Here is a 17,236-nt window from a genome sequence, read left to right on the forward strand (position 1 = left end):
TGCAGAAGTAGAATCCAGATCTTATATTCCTGGGGTCAAAAAGAATAATAAAGGTCTTCTAGGCCAGCACTCTAATTGGCTGCTTGGATTCTGGCAAATGGATTATCATAGAGTCTGTTTGAGTGCCTCCGGTGTCAGGGAACTCATACAGGAACAGTATATTCCATCTTGGAACGCTCTTATTCTTAGAAAGTTCTTCTATCTATTGGGCAGAAATCTTTCTTTCTAAAGCCTTTTTCCTTTTTCCTTAGTTGTGTTTCTTGGTTCCACACATCTATTCCACCCTTCCCGTCACTACCTTCATTTCATGGAGCTGTTTTGTGGCAGATTGGAGAGGAGACTTCCTTGTATCCCTCATGTCGGTGGCCACCTGCTTCACCTTCATGCCAGGGAAGCAGTGCTGCCCGTCGCCTCCTACCGTCACCTGTCTGAGGCCTTCTGGGGCTGCCTGCTCAGACAACTGCTCAGACGAGAGCTGCTGACACTCACAAAAGTGAAAAAGAATAAACCTGTCTCTCTCAGGCTCTGCCCCAAGTCACTTTGCAAATTTACCTCACTTTATAAATATACCCAGCATTTTCAGGAATTCCTGTTTGAACTGGAAGGGGCAAGCCTATATCCTTCTTTTATAGGTAAGATAACTAAAGATCAAAAGAAATGACTTGCCCAAAGGAACTTTCTAATTCAATTCAACAGATATTTATTGAGCACCCTTTTAGGCCAGGCACTTCCCTGGAAGCTGGAGCCACAAAGCGGAATTTATTAATGCATCCAGCCAATATGTAGCAAGTGCCAATTTCATGCAAGGTATTGGGCATATGATAGTGAACAAGACAGAGTCTCTTCACTCTGGTACAGGAGAGGGGTGTGAAACAAATAATTACCTAAATACCTATATGATTTCGAATGTGATGAGTGCTACAAAGCAGTAGTTCAGGGCACTATGCACAAGTCTGTGACGTGGATCTTGATGGAGACAGAAGACTGGGAGGGGCCTCCCTGAGGGGTGACATTCAGGCTGAAACCTGGTGGATGACTGGGAAACCCCAGGGGAAGGGGAGTGTGAGGAGCCTGAATGGGGCCACCCAGAGGTGGTTGTGGTAGATGGCAGAGCTGGTTGGGAAGCCAGAACTCCCACTCTGCTTATTTCACTGCCGCCCAGCCTCCCTTTCCTCAAGCTTTATTTATGTATCCTCTTCTAAGTACGTAACTCAGAATCAAAGACAAGGGACAGCAAAGGCCACCTTCAGGGATATGGGGTCTCAGGCAGGAACGCTTGTGGCAAATGACAATGGATAAAGGATAAGGATTCGAATGTTTACTAAATGTTTAACTATATAGTCCCAACCCAATATAGTTAATATCTATTAGTATTAGTATCTATATCTATTAGTATCTATATCTAGTAGCATAGCGGACCTGCCTGGGTTTGAATCTGCATTAACTATGGAGCTTTGGGCAAGAAATCCAACCTCTCAGAGCCTCAGTTTTCTTATCTGTAAAACAGGGATGATGGCAGTATTTCCCTTGTAATGTGGTTGGGAAGATTAAATGAAATGACAAATACAAAACCTTTAGTCCAGTACTTGGCATATGGTTAGTGTTCAAAAGTCTTAGCTTGTATAATTTTCTTATACTGTAGTTAGTCCTTCAGTTATAACAAGTGACCAGGACTAGGAGTTCATTGATGCAAAAAATATATATTTCTTGAGAACCAGTTATGTTCCAGGTACTCGGCTAAGGGCTGATGATAGAGTAGTGAACAGAGAGAGTGTCCAAATGTCTTATGCCAAGCACTTGCACACTTCTTGAGCATGACTTACATTGGGGTTGCAATTCAGGATGCACATAAACATCCATCTATATGTAACTGAAACCAAAGCTTGTGAAACAAGTTACCCCTGCTATGTGCATTACACCCTGATCTATTCTAGGTATAGATTTGCTTTTTAAAATGCATGTCTTGACCCACTGAATTGATTTCATGGCCCACTAATGGGTTGCAACCCACAGTTTAACAAAATACCGCCTTGGACCAACTGAGTTGTGGGCTTAATAAAGCCCAGTTAGAGTTCACTTGATGTCGAGTCTTCTCAGCCTTCCCTGGACTTGTTTTTGATCTCTTACCCTTGGCATTTACCATTGCTTTCTTTTGATCCTGAATTTTCAGCATTATTCTGCACAAGCACACATTTGATGGTTCCCTCTGCTACTAGAATGCAGCCTTTGGCCAACTCCCTTTGTTCCCCAGATCACCCACTCCGGGACTCAGTTGGGCTCTTGCTTACTCATGACTCAGTCTCCTCTGTAAATGAAACTTTTATGATTGGAGATATTAGATTTAAATGCAGTAAGCATTTACTCCTTCGTGCCAAGGTGTTCACCACAGAGGCTAATATTACAGACCTTTTTAGTTGGTTTTATTTCAAAGTACAGACGTATATAATGTAAGAGACTTTGAAACTCTAACAAACTCAGTTTATTCCTGGGATCCCTGGCCATAGTGTTTTCACCTGAATGTCACTTTTCTGGCCCATATGTCAAAATCATTTCTGTGCACTCATGAAACCACAAATAGATTATTAATATGCATCTTTCCTAGTGAGAACTTCAACTTAGTACCCTGAACCTGAGAGTGAAAAAAAAAAAAAAGTCATTGGTTATGGTTCATCTGACTTTGGATGTCCCTAGAGAACAAGGATCTGAAATAGAATAAAATAGAAAGAGCTTACTTTTCTTTCTTTTTTTTTTTTTTTTTTTTTTTTTTTTTTTTTTTTTTTTGAGATGGAGTTTTACTCTTGTTGGCCAGGCTGGAGTGCAATGGTACTGTCTTGGCTCACTGCAACCTCCAACTCCTGGGTTTAAGTGATTATCCTGCCTCAGCCTCCGGAGTAGTTGGGATTACAGGCATGTGCCACCACACCTGGCTAATTTTCTGTTTTTAGTAGAGATGGGGTTGCACCATATTGGTCAGGCTGTTCTTGAACTCCTGACCTCAGGTAATCTGCCTGCCTTGGCCTACCAAAATGCTGGGATTACAGGTATGAGTCACTGCACCCCGTCAGAGCTTGCATTTGAATAGGCCTTGAGACTTTTGCCACATCTGTAATTGCCTCAGATCATCCTAATAAGGGGAGAAGGGAAGGGGAGCTATTTTTATCTTACAGGTAGCAAAATCAACTTCCCAAGACCATGTAGTAAGTTGCAGGGTGGAACTTGAACCCAAATCTCCTGACTTCTGGCCAGCTCCATTCCCACCAAATACACAATGGTACTGTTAAATGGTACTGTTACCTTATGTTCCCATGGCTTATTGTGGCTCATCAAGGGCCATCATGTACATTATCTCAGTTGCTTATCAACAACAACAACGCTGTATTATGGGTAGGCAGATTCATTTCTTTTCAGATGGAGAAGGTTCAGAGAGGTTAAACACCTTACCCCAGCTCATACAGCTTACGCATGGGAGAGGAAGGAAAAACAATGTGGGTCCTCTTGTACCCCCTGAATCCCCTTGTGCCAAGCTAGCTCCTAAGCAACCACTGTGGGCCCTGGTCAGGATCACTCATATGGGCTCTTTGAAGTGACTCCCTTCAGGGCTGTATTCAGTAAACAAGTTCATGACGATCAGAGAGGAATGTGGGAAGGCCCAGGTTTGAAGGGCAAGACAACATACACCTGTCCTAACTCAACCAGATGGTATAGTAATAAATAGAACCTAAGTTCCAATCTCAGTTTAATCTCCTGGTAACTGTGTGACCGTCACCAAGTTGCTTGACATCTCTGAGTCTCACTTTCATTCATTCATTCATTTATTCAACAGAAACTGGTATGAAAGTGGCTACATTAAGCATTATTATTGTTGTCTGAAGTACCTCCATTAAGCCTACATTTCTCAGGTGGGAATAATAACAAGGTTCTTGTGCAGAATCAAGGAAATTTATGTAAGCAGAGCACATGGCTGAGTGCCCAGAAAGCAAAGGTGATCAATAAGTGTTTGCAAAACCGGAGTCTGAAGCCGAAGGACTTACCCTGCCTTGGGGTTACGGTGGCCTCCCTAGAAGAAGCTGGATCCTGGCAGCGCTGAGTGCAAAGAACAATCGTCTAAATGTACATAAAATATTAAATGTTATAGTGCTGCGTGCACACCCACGGATGCAGGCAAAGATGTGAGGAAATCCCTCGAGGCTTTAAAAATGAATCTCTTTTTACCTACTTGAGAGGGAACAACGTGGCAAAATGACAGCCCTGTGTGATTCTAGGCAGGAGTGAGAGCTGTGAGCAGGCAGGATTGCCAGGGCTTCCCCTCCGCGGCAGGGCCTGCAGGTCCCAGGGATGACACCCAGGTGAGCCCATGGGCCTCCAGGACTGGTCTACAGGAAAGGGCCTGAGGGCTCACTGACTGCAGCCTGGAAGGAGTCCGAGTCACAGAGAGAGGAAAGGACTTGGCAAAGTTCATTTCATCCCTGCTTACACGCCAGGCACTGTGCTATGCCTGTTCCCATCGCTGTCTTGACTCTAAAACAAAATAGCACAGTGGTTAGGAGCACATGCTTTGGGGATGCAGAAAGCACGGGTTTATATCCCCATCTTGGTACTTAGCAGCATGTGACTTTGGGGACATTCGTGACCTAACCTTGCTGAGATTCAAGAGGTTTAAGATCTGTAAAATGAGTACAAAATAACTCCCTCTTAAAGATAGGATGAAGGTTAAATGAGATACTATAGGCAGTGTTCCTGGTGTATTCACTTAACTTGATTTTATTGAGCATCTGTGATAAGCTAGGCACTGTGCCAGACTCGGGATAAAAGGGCAGGCAAAGCTGGCCATGATCCCTACTCTCGTGAAGTTTATTATCTAGTAAGAAAGATAGGCCATAAGCAATAGTCACATCCATGAAGGTTTGGAAGGAAAAGAACGTGGTTCTGGGAGGAGTCTGACTTTGAGGGATTAGCAAGGAAAAGCTTCCTGGAGGAAGGGACCTTTGAGCTGAAGCCTGAGGGGATTAACAGATGTAAAGTAGATCAAGATTTGGCAAATTTTTTTTCTATGAAGGTCCACATGATAAATATTTAGACTTTGCAGGTCACATGGCTGTGAGCGAATCTGCTGTTGTAGAGGAAAGCAGTCACACGCACAAATGAAGGGGTGGGGCTACGTCCCAATGAAACTTTATTTCAGAAAATAGGGAGTGGGCTGGATTCCACATGTAGTCCAGGATTTGCCAACTCCTAAACTAGCTGAAAGGGCCTGTTGGGCAGGGGTTCATGTGGCAAGGAGAGTTCCAGACAGGGAATGGCATGTGCAAAGGCTGTGGCGGGAAGGAGCCTGTCGCACTGGAACGCAGGAAGACGGTAGCTGTGGCTGCAGCACAGGTAAAGCTGGACCAAAGAGCATGAGAAGAAGATGGAGAGTGGAGAGTGGGCAAAGGAAAGACTTGGGGCTTTGCAGGCCATGGTAAGGGGTTTGGTCTCTATCCTTGAGCCAACATGGTAAACAACTGAAGGGTTTTAATTGTTTACCAACATGGTAAACAATTGAAGGGTAAACAATTGAAGGTAAACAAAAGCAGGGACTGGCATGTATGTGAGATTTGGTAGTGACAACGGTTGCTGCTGTGTGAAGAACAGAAGAGAGAGGCCCAGAGTGGATTCTAGTCCCAGGCAAGGTCAGTGGGGATTTTGATTAGGGTGGAGGCTGGGGAGGGGTGAGGCTCGAGGAAGTTAACTGACTTGTTCAGGGTCACCCACCTGTGGCCATAGTACCAGGTACTAATGCGGGTCTCCTAATGCCAGGTAACACACTGCAGCCTCTGTCAGGAAGCAGCAGAGGGCCCCTGTGGTTCTGGCCCCTGGGTGCAGGACTTTCTGTCGTGCATTGCTGCACAAGTGACGAGTTTGCTTATGTTGACCTGGGGTCACGCAACAGACCAAATCCAAGTCCCTGACACTCATTCAGTTGTGCAGTCATCACCTTTCCAAAGAACTATGGGTAGCCCCTACCGATGCCACAGAACCATTCACTACAGCCCTGTGACCCCATCAGCCCCCTTGTCTAGGCTCTCCTTACATTTCTTTCAAGCTTGGTCCTTAGCTGCTCTACCCAGGGGTCCTGCAAAGACAGAGGCTCAGAGACAGCAGTCCTAATAGGAGCAAGAAGTGATGGCTCACAGTGAGAAAAGAAACAGACACTATGAGAAGCAGACAAATTAACTTATAAAAGTGCAGAACTGCAGGCAGTGGCCCTCCACATTTCAGTAACCCCAAGGGTAGCACTGTATCATGGCACAGTGTAATAACTGGCTTGGTAATGATAACACTGCATATTAAGGTAGATAGGCTCCCTGTTCAAGAGGACAGAGGAACGTAATAATTCCTTTAGAAAGGAGTTTTGGAAACAATGGTTTTGAATAAATAATTAAACTCTCCGAAATTTTAATGCTTAAGGAGCAAGATCATTATTAATTTATATCCACCTGTGTCTCTTGGGGATGCTGGGTAAATGATACACGTTGTGTACGTGCAAACACATCCCATATCGATTATATTTACCTACGTTTTAATATTTGTCTAAGCACTCCTATCATAAAATGTTTCTTGTAATGGCATTAAGAATCTGTAGGTAGAAGGACTACACATTTGTTTTAAATATTGTGAAACCAATTAAGCAGCCACTGACCTTGTTTTGAGTCCTATTTTTTCTCCTCACCAGCTCTGCGACTTAGGTAAGTTATTAACGTATCTGGACCCTGCTTTCCTTCTGAATACAGTGGGGTGGCAATGGGATTAGTATGCACGACCTTCTAGTGCCCAGCACAGAGCCCGTGTGAGTATAGCGGGCAGCAGTCAAGTGCTAGAGCCGGCTCGCCCCAGCCTGCAGGAGTCCGTTGCACACATCCGTTCCCAGCTCTGTGCTTGGTGACATCATGTTGGCAGCTTTAAATCAGCCATAGTGGGTGTGTTTACATCACAGAAACTGGCAAATGCTACACATCAGAGCCTTTTTTTTTTTCTTCCCAGGAGAGCCAGTTTGTAACATTTCCTAACTGACCGTGGGCAGGCATTGAAGCACTGTTAATCTCTGCACCCTAGCCCTTCGCTGTCATCCCGTTTGTCATCTGAGTTGGTCTTTCTGCTCTGCTCTAACGCAGCCTACCCTACTCCTAGAATTTCTGATTTAGTCATTCTGGGGTGGGGCCCAAGAATTTGCATTTGTTTTCATTTTTCATTTTGGTTTTTAAATGTCCATCTCAGAGAAGAAGATAATTTGCATTTCTGGGAACTATGCTTTGAGACACCAGCCTCATCTGCCTAATCAACTAAAGCCCATAGTGTGAAACCTTTCGCAGAGCACACGGGAGATTCCACCTTCCGCCTTGGGCAATGGTATTAAAAACTAATAAGGGTTGACACAGTACTTTGCCCATACACCATCTCCCTTAATCTTAAGAACCCTATGAGGTGGCCGGGCGCGGTGGCTCAAGCCTGTAATCCCAGCACTTTGGGAGGCCGAGACGGGCGGATCACGACGTCAGGAGTTCGAGACCATCCTGGCTAACACGGTGAAACCCCGTCTCTACTAAAAAATACAAAAAACTAGCCGGGCGAGGTGGTGGGCGCCTGTAGTCCCAGCTACTCGGGAGGCTGAGGCAGGAGAATGGTGTAAAAACCCAGGAGGCGGAGCTTGCAATGAGCTGAGATCCGGCCACTGCACTCCAGCCTGGGCGACACAGCGAGACTCCGTCTCAAAAAAAAAAAAAAAAAAAAAAAAAGAACCCTATGAGGTAATAATTACTATTTTCATCCCCATTTTATAGATGGGGGAAACAGGCTCAGAGGGATTCACTAACTTACCCAAGTTCACACAGCCCTTCAGCAGGAAGCCAGGTTAAACTCCTCTCCAACTTTGCATCAGTGGCTCTGGTTGTGCAGCGCCCAGGGATGAAGTCCAGCTCGAACTCTGCATTCCGAGGGTGCTCTGGCAGGGCCACCTCAGTCCAGAGGGGTGCTTTTGTCTTATTGGTATTAAGATGCTGTATGTAGGCTAGCAGTGGCCCTGTCCAAATCCATACCTTCTCCTCCTCCACTGCAACCCCTGGGGCCTCTAAACGGTGGAAAGGCAGAGCAAGTGCAAGACAGAAAGTATAGAGGGAGCCAAGGAGAGACATTATTTGAAGCAAAATCAAGCCTGCACATGTGGGCATGTGGAAGCGGCTTACAAAACAGCTGTTCCTACAGGAGGCTTGGGGGGCAGGTGTCAGCGGGGTGGAGCAAAGGGATTTGGCTGGAGGCAGAGCCACAGATTGTCAGTGATGAAAGAGCTGCATCTCCTGCCCACTTCTGGCACGTGTGTGGCTTCGAGGGTGCCCAGTGGGTGGGGCAATTAGCCTGTATCCCAGGGCGCCTGGCTCTGAATCTCCCTTTCCCTCCCACTGCCTTTCTGCAATTAGATTGCACTGGATAATGGCTGCCAAGCCGCTTTGTTGGATCTGATGAGTTTATTAATTTCTTGGGGGCTAGTGGGAGGGTGGGTGGGGGATTCGTTTCCTGACTGGAGCTTGGGGGCTAATTAGTCTCTTTGCTGTGTCCCCAGAGGAGGGAGCGGGGAGGGCGCGTAGTTCAGGGTGTTGGATCTGGCTCTGGCTTTTACCTGTCTCGTGGCTTGGGGAAGACCAAGGAGTCTGGGGCTGGGGCTTCTTTGAACAAGTGGTTAGTGAGGATTAGACCCCTTGAGAACAGTGGAGGTGGGAACGGGGGTAGCAGAGAGCTGAGGCCTTACTGGCTCTGTTGTCTGAGGTTTAGGATGACAGAAAGGACTCTAAGGAGTTCAGTCCTGTTCCAGACATCCCAGTGCTGACATCTAGCCCAGTTGCTTTTTCTGTTCTTTCTGCCTCAATATAGCCCCTCCCAACCTAGGAGACCACTGGGGACCAATTCTATCCATTTTTCAGACAGGGAAACTGAGCCTCTTTGAGGACAATAATTTCACCTGGCTTTGTGGCGTGTCGAGGCCAAGGAGAAGAAAGCTATGTATTTGGACTTAATGCATGGTGGGGGCCCTAGAAGCCATTCCCTAGTTAGCCTGGCCTGCTTAAGTGAAGGGCACATTCGTATCCCCACCCTAAGAGACAGCAGCAGAAACAGGAAAGATCACAGAATTAGGAGTCACAGATCTAGGTTCAATCCCGTGCTACACCTGCCAGCCAGGGGACCTTAGGCAAGCCATTAAACCTCCCTGAGCTTCAGTTTCTTCTTAACTAAAACAGAAACGCATGTAACTACTCGAAAGGGTTGATGGGAGAATTCAGAGATGATAGGCTTGACACATCGAACACATCAGGTGTCCAGTAACTATTACCCTTTTCCCTTTCATTTGGAAACCTAACAGTTCATCCCTCACCCCTGCAGAGAGGAGGAGGAAGGGCAATCTTGGACCATAACATGGCCTGGCTGTTCCCTTTAAGAGACAATAGGAGTTCCCAAGGCCAGAGGAGGGCTCAGAGAAAGAGAAAGTGCCTTCTTCCCATGCCTCACCCACAACAGCAGTCTGTTGAGACAATGGTCCCCCCCCACTCCCAAGGCCAGGCCCAGAGCAAGGGTACAAGCATAAGTAAGGCCAGCACCTGCTGTCCTGAGCCACACTGGCTGCTCATGGGGGAGACACACAAGTAAACAAGCATGTGCAATTGAATGGTGGAGGAGTCAGACAGGATGACCAGGCAGCCTTCCTTGGGAAGATTCATCTGTACTTAAGAGTGCAGGGCTTAAAGCTCAGGCCTCTCAGCTGACAGGCTCTGTGACCTCAGGCAAGTTAGGTGGGCTGTTTTGTTTTGGCCTCCGTTTCCTTATCTGTAAAACGGGGCTTGATGTATGGATGTGTATGAGGCCTTGCTTGTAAACGGCAAAGGAATGTGAACACGCACAGAACCATGCTGCCCTTGCAGAGATGGGGACAGCTGCCCACCCTTTTCCAGGTGGCATTCTTGCAGGGCATGGACGGGAGCATTTGGTCATCTCCCCTTTTCCACATGAAAGCCCCAACTGTAGAGACCATAAGGCTCCTGCCTGGAACTGGAGGCCCACGAGAGCTCCCAGCTGATGGTCGGGGATGGGCCTGGCTGACCCTGCCGTCCACACGCTCCACCTTCTCCAGACTGTGAAGGCAGGGAGCTGCTCCCTCTCACTCTCAATCCTCTGGCCCCCATAGGGTGGGAGCGGCGGAAAAGGGTGCAACATGTCTTTATTGTTGCTGGAAATTCCGTGAAAGAACCCAGGGCCCAGCTCTGCGGAGTAGAACTGCGTGGCGTCTGTGGAACTCCTGTGGGCCTTCCAGGGAAGCTGCTGCTGCTGCCTGCAGAAGCCTGGCAGAGAAGGGTGTGTGCGTTTCACTGGGTTTTTAGCCAGCCGTCTCTCCTGTCTGCCCACCTAAAAACACTCAGCAACAGTAATGATTTGCCAGGGGCTCCAGTTAGTAGAGATATATTGGGATTTGATGTATCTAGAGATGTGTGTGTGTATTTTTATATGTATAAAAAGAGTTATGGCCAGGTGCAGTGGCTCACGCCTATCATCCCAGCACTTTGAGAGGCCAAGGCAGGAGGATTACTTGGGTCCAGGAGGTCAAGACCATCCTGGGCAACATAATAAGACCCCATCTCTTATTTTAAAAAAAAAATTAAAAAGAGAGATCCATTGGGAAAAACAAGCAATCTGAAACCTCATTGCTGTTGAGTTTAGGTTTAGGTAACTTTCCAGAGTGAAGAACTGAGTAAGTTGTGGATTTTTTTCACCTGGTGGTCTTTGAGACAATGAGACACCCAACAGTAATATATTGTACGTGTAAAAACTTGGTAAAGAGTACATCTCGGCCGGGCGCAGTGGCTCATGCCTGTAATCCCAGCATTTTAGGAGGCTGAGGCGGGTGAATCATGAGGTCAGGAGTTTTGAGACCAGCCTGGCCAAGATGGTGAAACCCCATCTCTACCAAAAATACAAAAATTAGCTGGGGACAGTGGCAGGTACCTGTAATCCCAGCTACTCAGGAGGCAGAGGTTGCAATGAGCCGAGATCGCACAACTGGACTGTAGCTTGGGTGACAGAACAAGACTCCTTCTTAAAAAAAAAAAAAAGTATGTCTCATATTAAGTGTTTTTATCACAATAAAATAAAAACAGAATAAATGAAACAAAACACAATAGAGAGAGAAAACAAAAGACAACGTGGAAGGAGAGCAGCATGTATTGAATGCCAGGTTAAATACATTCTTACAATGACCCAATGAGGTTTCTATTATTATCCCCATTTTATAGGTGAGGAAACATGCTCAGAGAGGTTCAGTAACTTTTCTAAGGTTTCATTGTTGAGATCTGTGTTCCTGGGTCTGGGTAAATAATGGAACACCCACTGGCACATACATGAGAAGCTCCAGGAAGGCAGGACACGCATTACCATCCCCATTGATAGATGGGGAACTAGGGCTCTGAAAGACGTGAATAACTTGCCTGTGTTCTCACAGCCAGTAAATGAGTCAATCTGGACTAGACCTGTTGAAGTTCATTCATTCATTCAGCCATCCAGCAAACATTTATCAAAGGACACAGTTCTCTCCAGTATAGCCTTCTCATTCTTATTTTGATACTCAGAAATGATTGAAGGCAGGCCGGATCAAAAAAGCTCTACAGCCCATCCCTGCCCCAAAATAATGTGATTCCACATGTTCCGTTCCTTTCTGTGTGAGAGAACTTCACCAAACTGCATTCGTTCCTGATTTATTTCTCCATTTTCCTCTCCCACCTCTCCCCCACGTCTTTATTTCTTTCTTCCCTGTTACAGCCCCCGCTTCCCTCAGCCCCCCAACCCTGGGTAATAGTCTCCCTGCTGCAGTCCAGTCCCCTGCTCCGTACTCCACACCCCTCCCTGCTCACATGCAGCACAGCCGGAGGCAGAGGTCAGTCTCTTGGCTCCTTCCAGCCCTGAAGGCCACCATTTCTTCCCAGTCCTCTCCGTTGGTCTCCTCAGATCGGCCAGTGGCACGTGGCAGAGGGCCTCAGCATGGACAGCCGCCTCTATGCCTCCAACATTTCGGACACTCTCTTCAACACCACCCTGGTCGTCACCACCATCCTGGTAAGTGGGCTCTCCCGGGCTCCCAGCTGCAGCTCCCTGGGGTGCCTCCCCGGCTCTAAGCACTCACAGGCTGCCCCTTGAACAGAAGATGGGAGCTCTAATCACAGCACTGAGCCCAATTTCTGACAGCGTAATTACACTCAAGTTGCTGTTTCTTATGGAAATGATATTTGATGTGTTTCAGAGCAGCTGGGGGGAGGATCGGGGTGGAGAGGCACCACAGTTTGTGGATGCCTCTTGGGGGCACCCTGACAGCTGGGGCAGCTGTGCAGGGGCAAGGGAAGGGGACCTGTGACACAGAGCGGGGAGCTGGATTCAGACCCTGGGGACCCCTGCCCCTTCGCAGCAGCCCACCTTGCTGGGGGGTGCCTGCTGTATACAAAACAGGACTGTCCCCCACCACATCCTGAAGCGGACATGGAATGTCTGTGGGTTTACATGGCCTGTTTCTTCATTTCCAGGTGATAAAAAGAGAGCTCTCAGTCTATAGGGCAAGAGGCCAGGTGCAGTGGCTCACGCCTGTAGTCCTAGCATTTTGGGAAGCTGAAGTGGGAGGATTGAGGCCAGGAGTCTGAGACCAAGCTGGCTAACATGGCGAAGCCCCGTCTCTACTAAAAAAAAAAAAAAAAAAATAGAAAAATTAGCCAGGCACGGTGGCACACGTCTGAAATCCCAGCTACTTGGGAGGCTGAGGCATGAGAATCACTTTAACCCGGGAAGCGGAGGTTGCAGTGAGCCGAGATCGTGCCACTGCACTCCAGCCTGGGTGACAGAGTGAGACTGTCTCAAAAAAATAAAATAAAATCTGTAGGGGAAGAGACCATTTGCCCTTTTTTTTTTTTTTTTTTTTTTTTTTTGAGACGGAGTCTTGCTCTGTCGCCCAGGCTGGAGTGCAGTGGCACGATCTCGGCTCACTGCAAGCGCTGCCTCCCGGGTTCACACCATTCTCCTGCCTCAGCCTCCCTAGTAGCTGGGACTAGAGGTGCCCGCCATCACGCCCGGCTAATTTTTGCGTTTTTAGTAGAGACGAGGTTTCACATGTTAGCCAGGATGGTCTCGATCTCCTGACCTTGTGATCTGCCTGCCTTGGCCTCCCAAAGTGCTGGGATTACAGGCGTGAGCCACTGTGCCCGGCCCATTTGCCCTTTTTATTTGATTCTGTTCTATTCAGTAATTGCCAAGTTCACCCTCCCTTCCCTGCCCCCCTGCCATGTGCCAGGTTCTGTACCCAGTCCTGGAGACCAAAGATGAGGAGGACTCAGTTCTATTCTCTGTCCTGAGGTTGTAAGTTAGTAGATGGGATAGGTCAAGTGCATATATGGTCAAGGTATTATTTGTCTTCCCCTCTGAAGGCCTTATGTTTAAAAGATTTGTCAATTAAACCAACTACATGTATTAAGTAGTCATTAGTTTGTTCCTCCCCTCCCCCTTTTAACTAATCTAAAGCATTTTTCCCTGCCTGGCCCAGCATCTTATTAGCAGGAGATAGCCAGTGGTACCACACTGATATCATTGCAGCCCAAAACAAAGAGGCGATGCATGAGTTCGCCTCCTCAGCCTTATCATTGCTAACTGTGCAAGGTCTGCAAATGTGTCCATGTCTTTTAGGCTTTTGGAGATAATAAAAAGAGTTCAAGGACCTCCATCACTAGCTTTATGAACTGCTGGGGCCCAGGTGCCCTGGGCTGAAATGATTGATCTACTGTAAACAGGAGATAAAAGCCGGAAAGAGGCGCACACTTAGAGCTGTGGAGTTTTGAGGAGAGAGAGGTCCCTCCCATGGGGAGATCAGCAAAGCCTTCAGGAAAGAAGGGGCATTGACGATGGGCTCTGAAAGATAGGGAGTAAGTGGGGAGGAGGACATGAATGAAGGAGGGCATCGTCAGGTGTTCAGGAAAAGCAGAAAGGTACAGGTTTTCCTGAGAAACAAACACTGGTAAGAAAGGGAAGAGGCATAAGCCAGAAAAGTGGGTTGGGTCCATAGCACTTAGGAACTTGAATGCCAGGCTATTAAGTTTCCCTTCATTGTCATGAGATGGAGTCACTGAACATTTTCATTCATTCATTCATTCATTTATTCACGCGATGACTGTTTATTGGGTGCTGCTATATGCTGGGCACTGTTGTAGGTGCTCAGAGTGCATCCATGAACCAAAAAGACAAGAATCCCTGCCTATAAGGAGTTTACATTCCGGCAAGAAACGCGTGACAGATAGGAAAGAGCAATGTTGTCAAACAGTGAATTAGAAGGCTGCAAGGCTGAGGAAAAGGAGCTACAGCTGTGAAGGGCCTGGGGTGCTGGGACGGTCTGCGGTGTTCGTACCCAGTGGTCAGGGTGGCCTCTCCGAGAAGGGCAGCATTGAGCAGAGACCTGGTGGTGAGGACACAGCAAAGTGGTTGCCTGGGGAGGGGTGTTCTTGGCAGAGGGAGCTGTTGAAGCAAGGACTGAGAGCGCAGTTCCAGCCCCCAGGGTTTCACCCACACCCATCTCAGCTCAGCCTTAGCTTATCTGAACCAGTGTGAAAATGCCAGAAAGATGAGAGGGTTGCGGTGTCGCTGCCCAGCAGAGAGCAGGGAAGAGCCTGGCTGAGTCCACTTCGGGGGAGGATGTGCAGCACCCCGTGTGATTGCTGGGACCTCCTTCCCGCTGTCTTCTTAGTCTCTAAAAACTTCTGGATCTGTCCTCTTCTATCCATCCTCAAAGCCCCTGCTCTAATCCAGGATCGGGGCCCCTCTACTTCTTTCTCTGGAGCCGCTCCATACTCTGCTGGCAGGCTCCCTTCTTTCTCTGCCTGTCCCCTGACCCTACTGTCAGCATGGTCATTTGAAAATCAGAATTGGCCTGGCATTTCCTTCCTTATAATCCTTCAGCCACTGCCTAGGCCCTGCTGCCCCTTAGCTTGGGACATAACCCTTTGTAATCAGGCCCAGCCCACCTCACCTTCTCCTCCCCATGCAGCGTGGGGTCTAGTGCCACTGGATGGCTCAACACCTGCTCACTGCATCCTGCTCCTTCCTGCCTTGGCACATGCTGTTCCTTATGCCTGGGTTACCCTTCCCTCTAATTTCTGTTTCCAGCTGGAAATGCCTATGCATCCTTCAGTGCTCTGCTCAGATGTCACAACTCCCACAAAGTCTTCCCTGCTCTAACTCCTGTCCTCTCCTTGTCTCCAGCATTTTCCCTGGACCCTCCCATTTCTCTTATTAGAGGTTGTTGTTTAAAGCTCTACCTGCCCTTCTAGGATGAGAGCTCCTTGAAAGTAGAGGGGCTGACACAGAGTAGGAGCTCAATAATTAGAATCTGAGTGAAAGAAGTCCTTCCTACAGGGTAAGGGTGTCCCTTAAAAGCCAACAAGACTTTGGGAGGGAGATGAGGAACTGACTGGGCTGTACCTCCAGCCTCTCAGAGCTGGGAGTTACACCGTGCTTGGACTTCTGGCACAGGTCCACGGCTATGCCAAGTCCGCAGGGTCCTGTTGCTAGTCTGGGAAAGTCACCCTGATTTGTGTGTGTGTGCACGTGTGTTTATTCACATACATGCACGTGCTCACGAGGGGTGGGGTGCAGGCCGGACACTGGTGTGTGAGGTGACACTTAACAACATGGTAAGTACAACTCAAACAACTATTAGCCTTGGTTCTTCGCTTGTGCGTGTGTGCTACAGTGGCCGATCCGAGCCGATAGATCTCACCAGGAATGATGATCTTAATTCAGTCCCCGGGCGACCATTTGTGCGTTTTCCCTGGCAAATGAGAATCCTGAATGATTTATCCCTTAAAACTCAGCACGTATCCATGTTGTCTCCCCGCTCTGGTCAAGGCACACTTGGGAATGTGTGGATGATTTATTGGTTAATGCCAGCAAACACATGGAAGTGGCTGCTGCTCCCATTCCCTGAACACCTTTTCTGTACCAGACCTCGTCTTCAGCATTTTGCCGCATTCTCACCTTGCGTTCACAGCACCGCTGCTAGCACTCAAACCCCCAGCATTCTCCAAAGTGGCATTGAGCCCTAACCATCCCCATCCTTGGGCTTTCCAATGCATCTCCAAGACCTTTGAATATGTCAATAAGTTTTAAATTAACTTGAGACTAGCAAGTGTTTGGGAAGGAGCATTTGTGTCACCCCTTGGGACAATTAAAGATACAATGGTACATTACCAGTCTTGAGATGGAAACTGCCAGCCATGCCCTGTCCATGAAGCCATTCGTTTGCTTCTTACTCACATGACTGGTAAGTGTTTAATGCTGAGCCAGGTAGGGGAACCAAGCAGGTGACGAGTCCGTCCCAGGCCCCACTCCCATTCCACCTAGAGCAGGTGCAAATCAGAAAACACTGGAGGGCGATTGTGTGGGTCCTGGCATGAGAGCAGGGTAGTTCTGAGACATGGGTTGGCACAAGAGGAGGCAGTGTGACTCTGTGGACAAAGATGAGCTAGGTGAGGCGGAAGATGGGGGAGCGTGTGGAGAGTTTGTGCAGGGAGAAGCCCTTGTGCTGAGGACGGCGTGTGTGGAAGGCAGGCCGACTGGCCCTATCTCATTGACATGACAGTGGACTCATCGTGAATCAGAATCACATCACCTTCCACTCAGAGCTCCTGCTCCTTGACATACGACCTTTGCCTTCCGGCTGCCCACTTCATCATGCCCACACCATCACACCCACACTCTGCTCTCCTGCACAGTCCCCCCATGACCTTGGGTCTGTCTGGCTCTCCATCTTCCCCAGCCTGGAAGCACCTCTCAGAGTAAGCTCAACCCGTCAGGCTTTCAGCACTTTCCTCTCCTGGCTCCTAGAATCGTGGTGTGCAGGTTTCTCCACGCACACCTGCACCCAAGCCTGATTGTCCCTCCCACCCCTGCTCCCAGCTGCCTGTCTGCATCCAGCCTCCCCCTCTGCAGCTGGACCTTGGTAATCCCTGAGCCCAGCTCTCCTCTCTCCTGTCGCATCCCCTGAGTGGCTCTGCTGAAAATCTTCCCACACACCAAGCCTCAAGCCTATCTGCCCCACTTTCAGCACAACTCTGGGGCCAGCACAAGCTCCCTCCTCTCTGTGAACTCACCCACACCCTCTACCTCACCTCCAGGCTCAGGCCTCAGCCTCACCCTG

General features: G+C 48.2%; 1 protein-coding gene across 18 annotated transcripts in view; it reads left to right on the plus strand.

The window, feature by feature from the left end:
* Positions 1-17,236, plus strand: part of GRIK4 (glutamate ionotropic receptor kainate type subunit 4) — a 483,018-nt gene that overhangs the window by 381,379 nt on the left and 84,403 nt on the right. For all 18 annotated transcript variants that reach the window (XR_010581045.2, XR_012423807.1, XR_012423808.1 and 15 more), the window contains one exon: positions 12,019-12,126. Coding sequence is in view for 13 of the 18 variants with exons in the window: in XM_074015465.1 (XP_073871566.1) it covers positions 12,019-12,126 (108 nt within the window). In the remaining 5 variants the exon portion in view is untranslated. The remainder of the gene's footprint in view (positions 1-12,018; positions 12,127-17,236) is intronic.

This window comes from Macaca fascicularis, chromosome 14 (assembly GCF_037993035.2).
Source record: "Macaca fascicularis isolate 582-1 chromosome 14, T2T-MFA8v1.1".
NCBI lineage: Eukaryota > Metazoa > Chordata > Mammalia > Primates > Cercopithecidae > Macaca > Macaca fascicularis.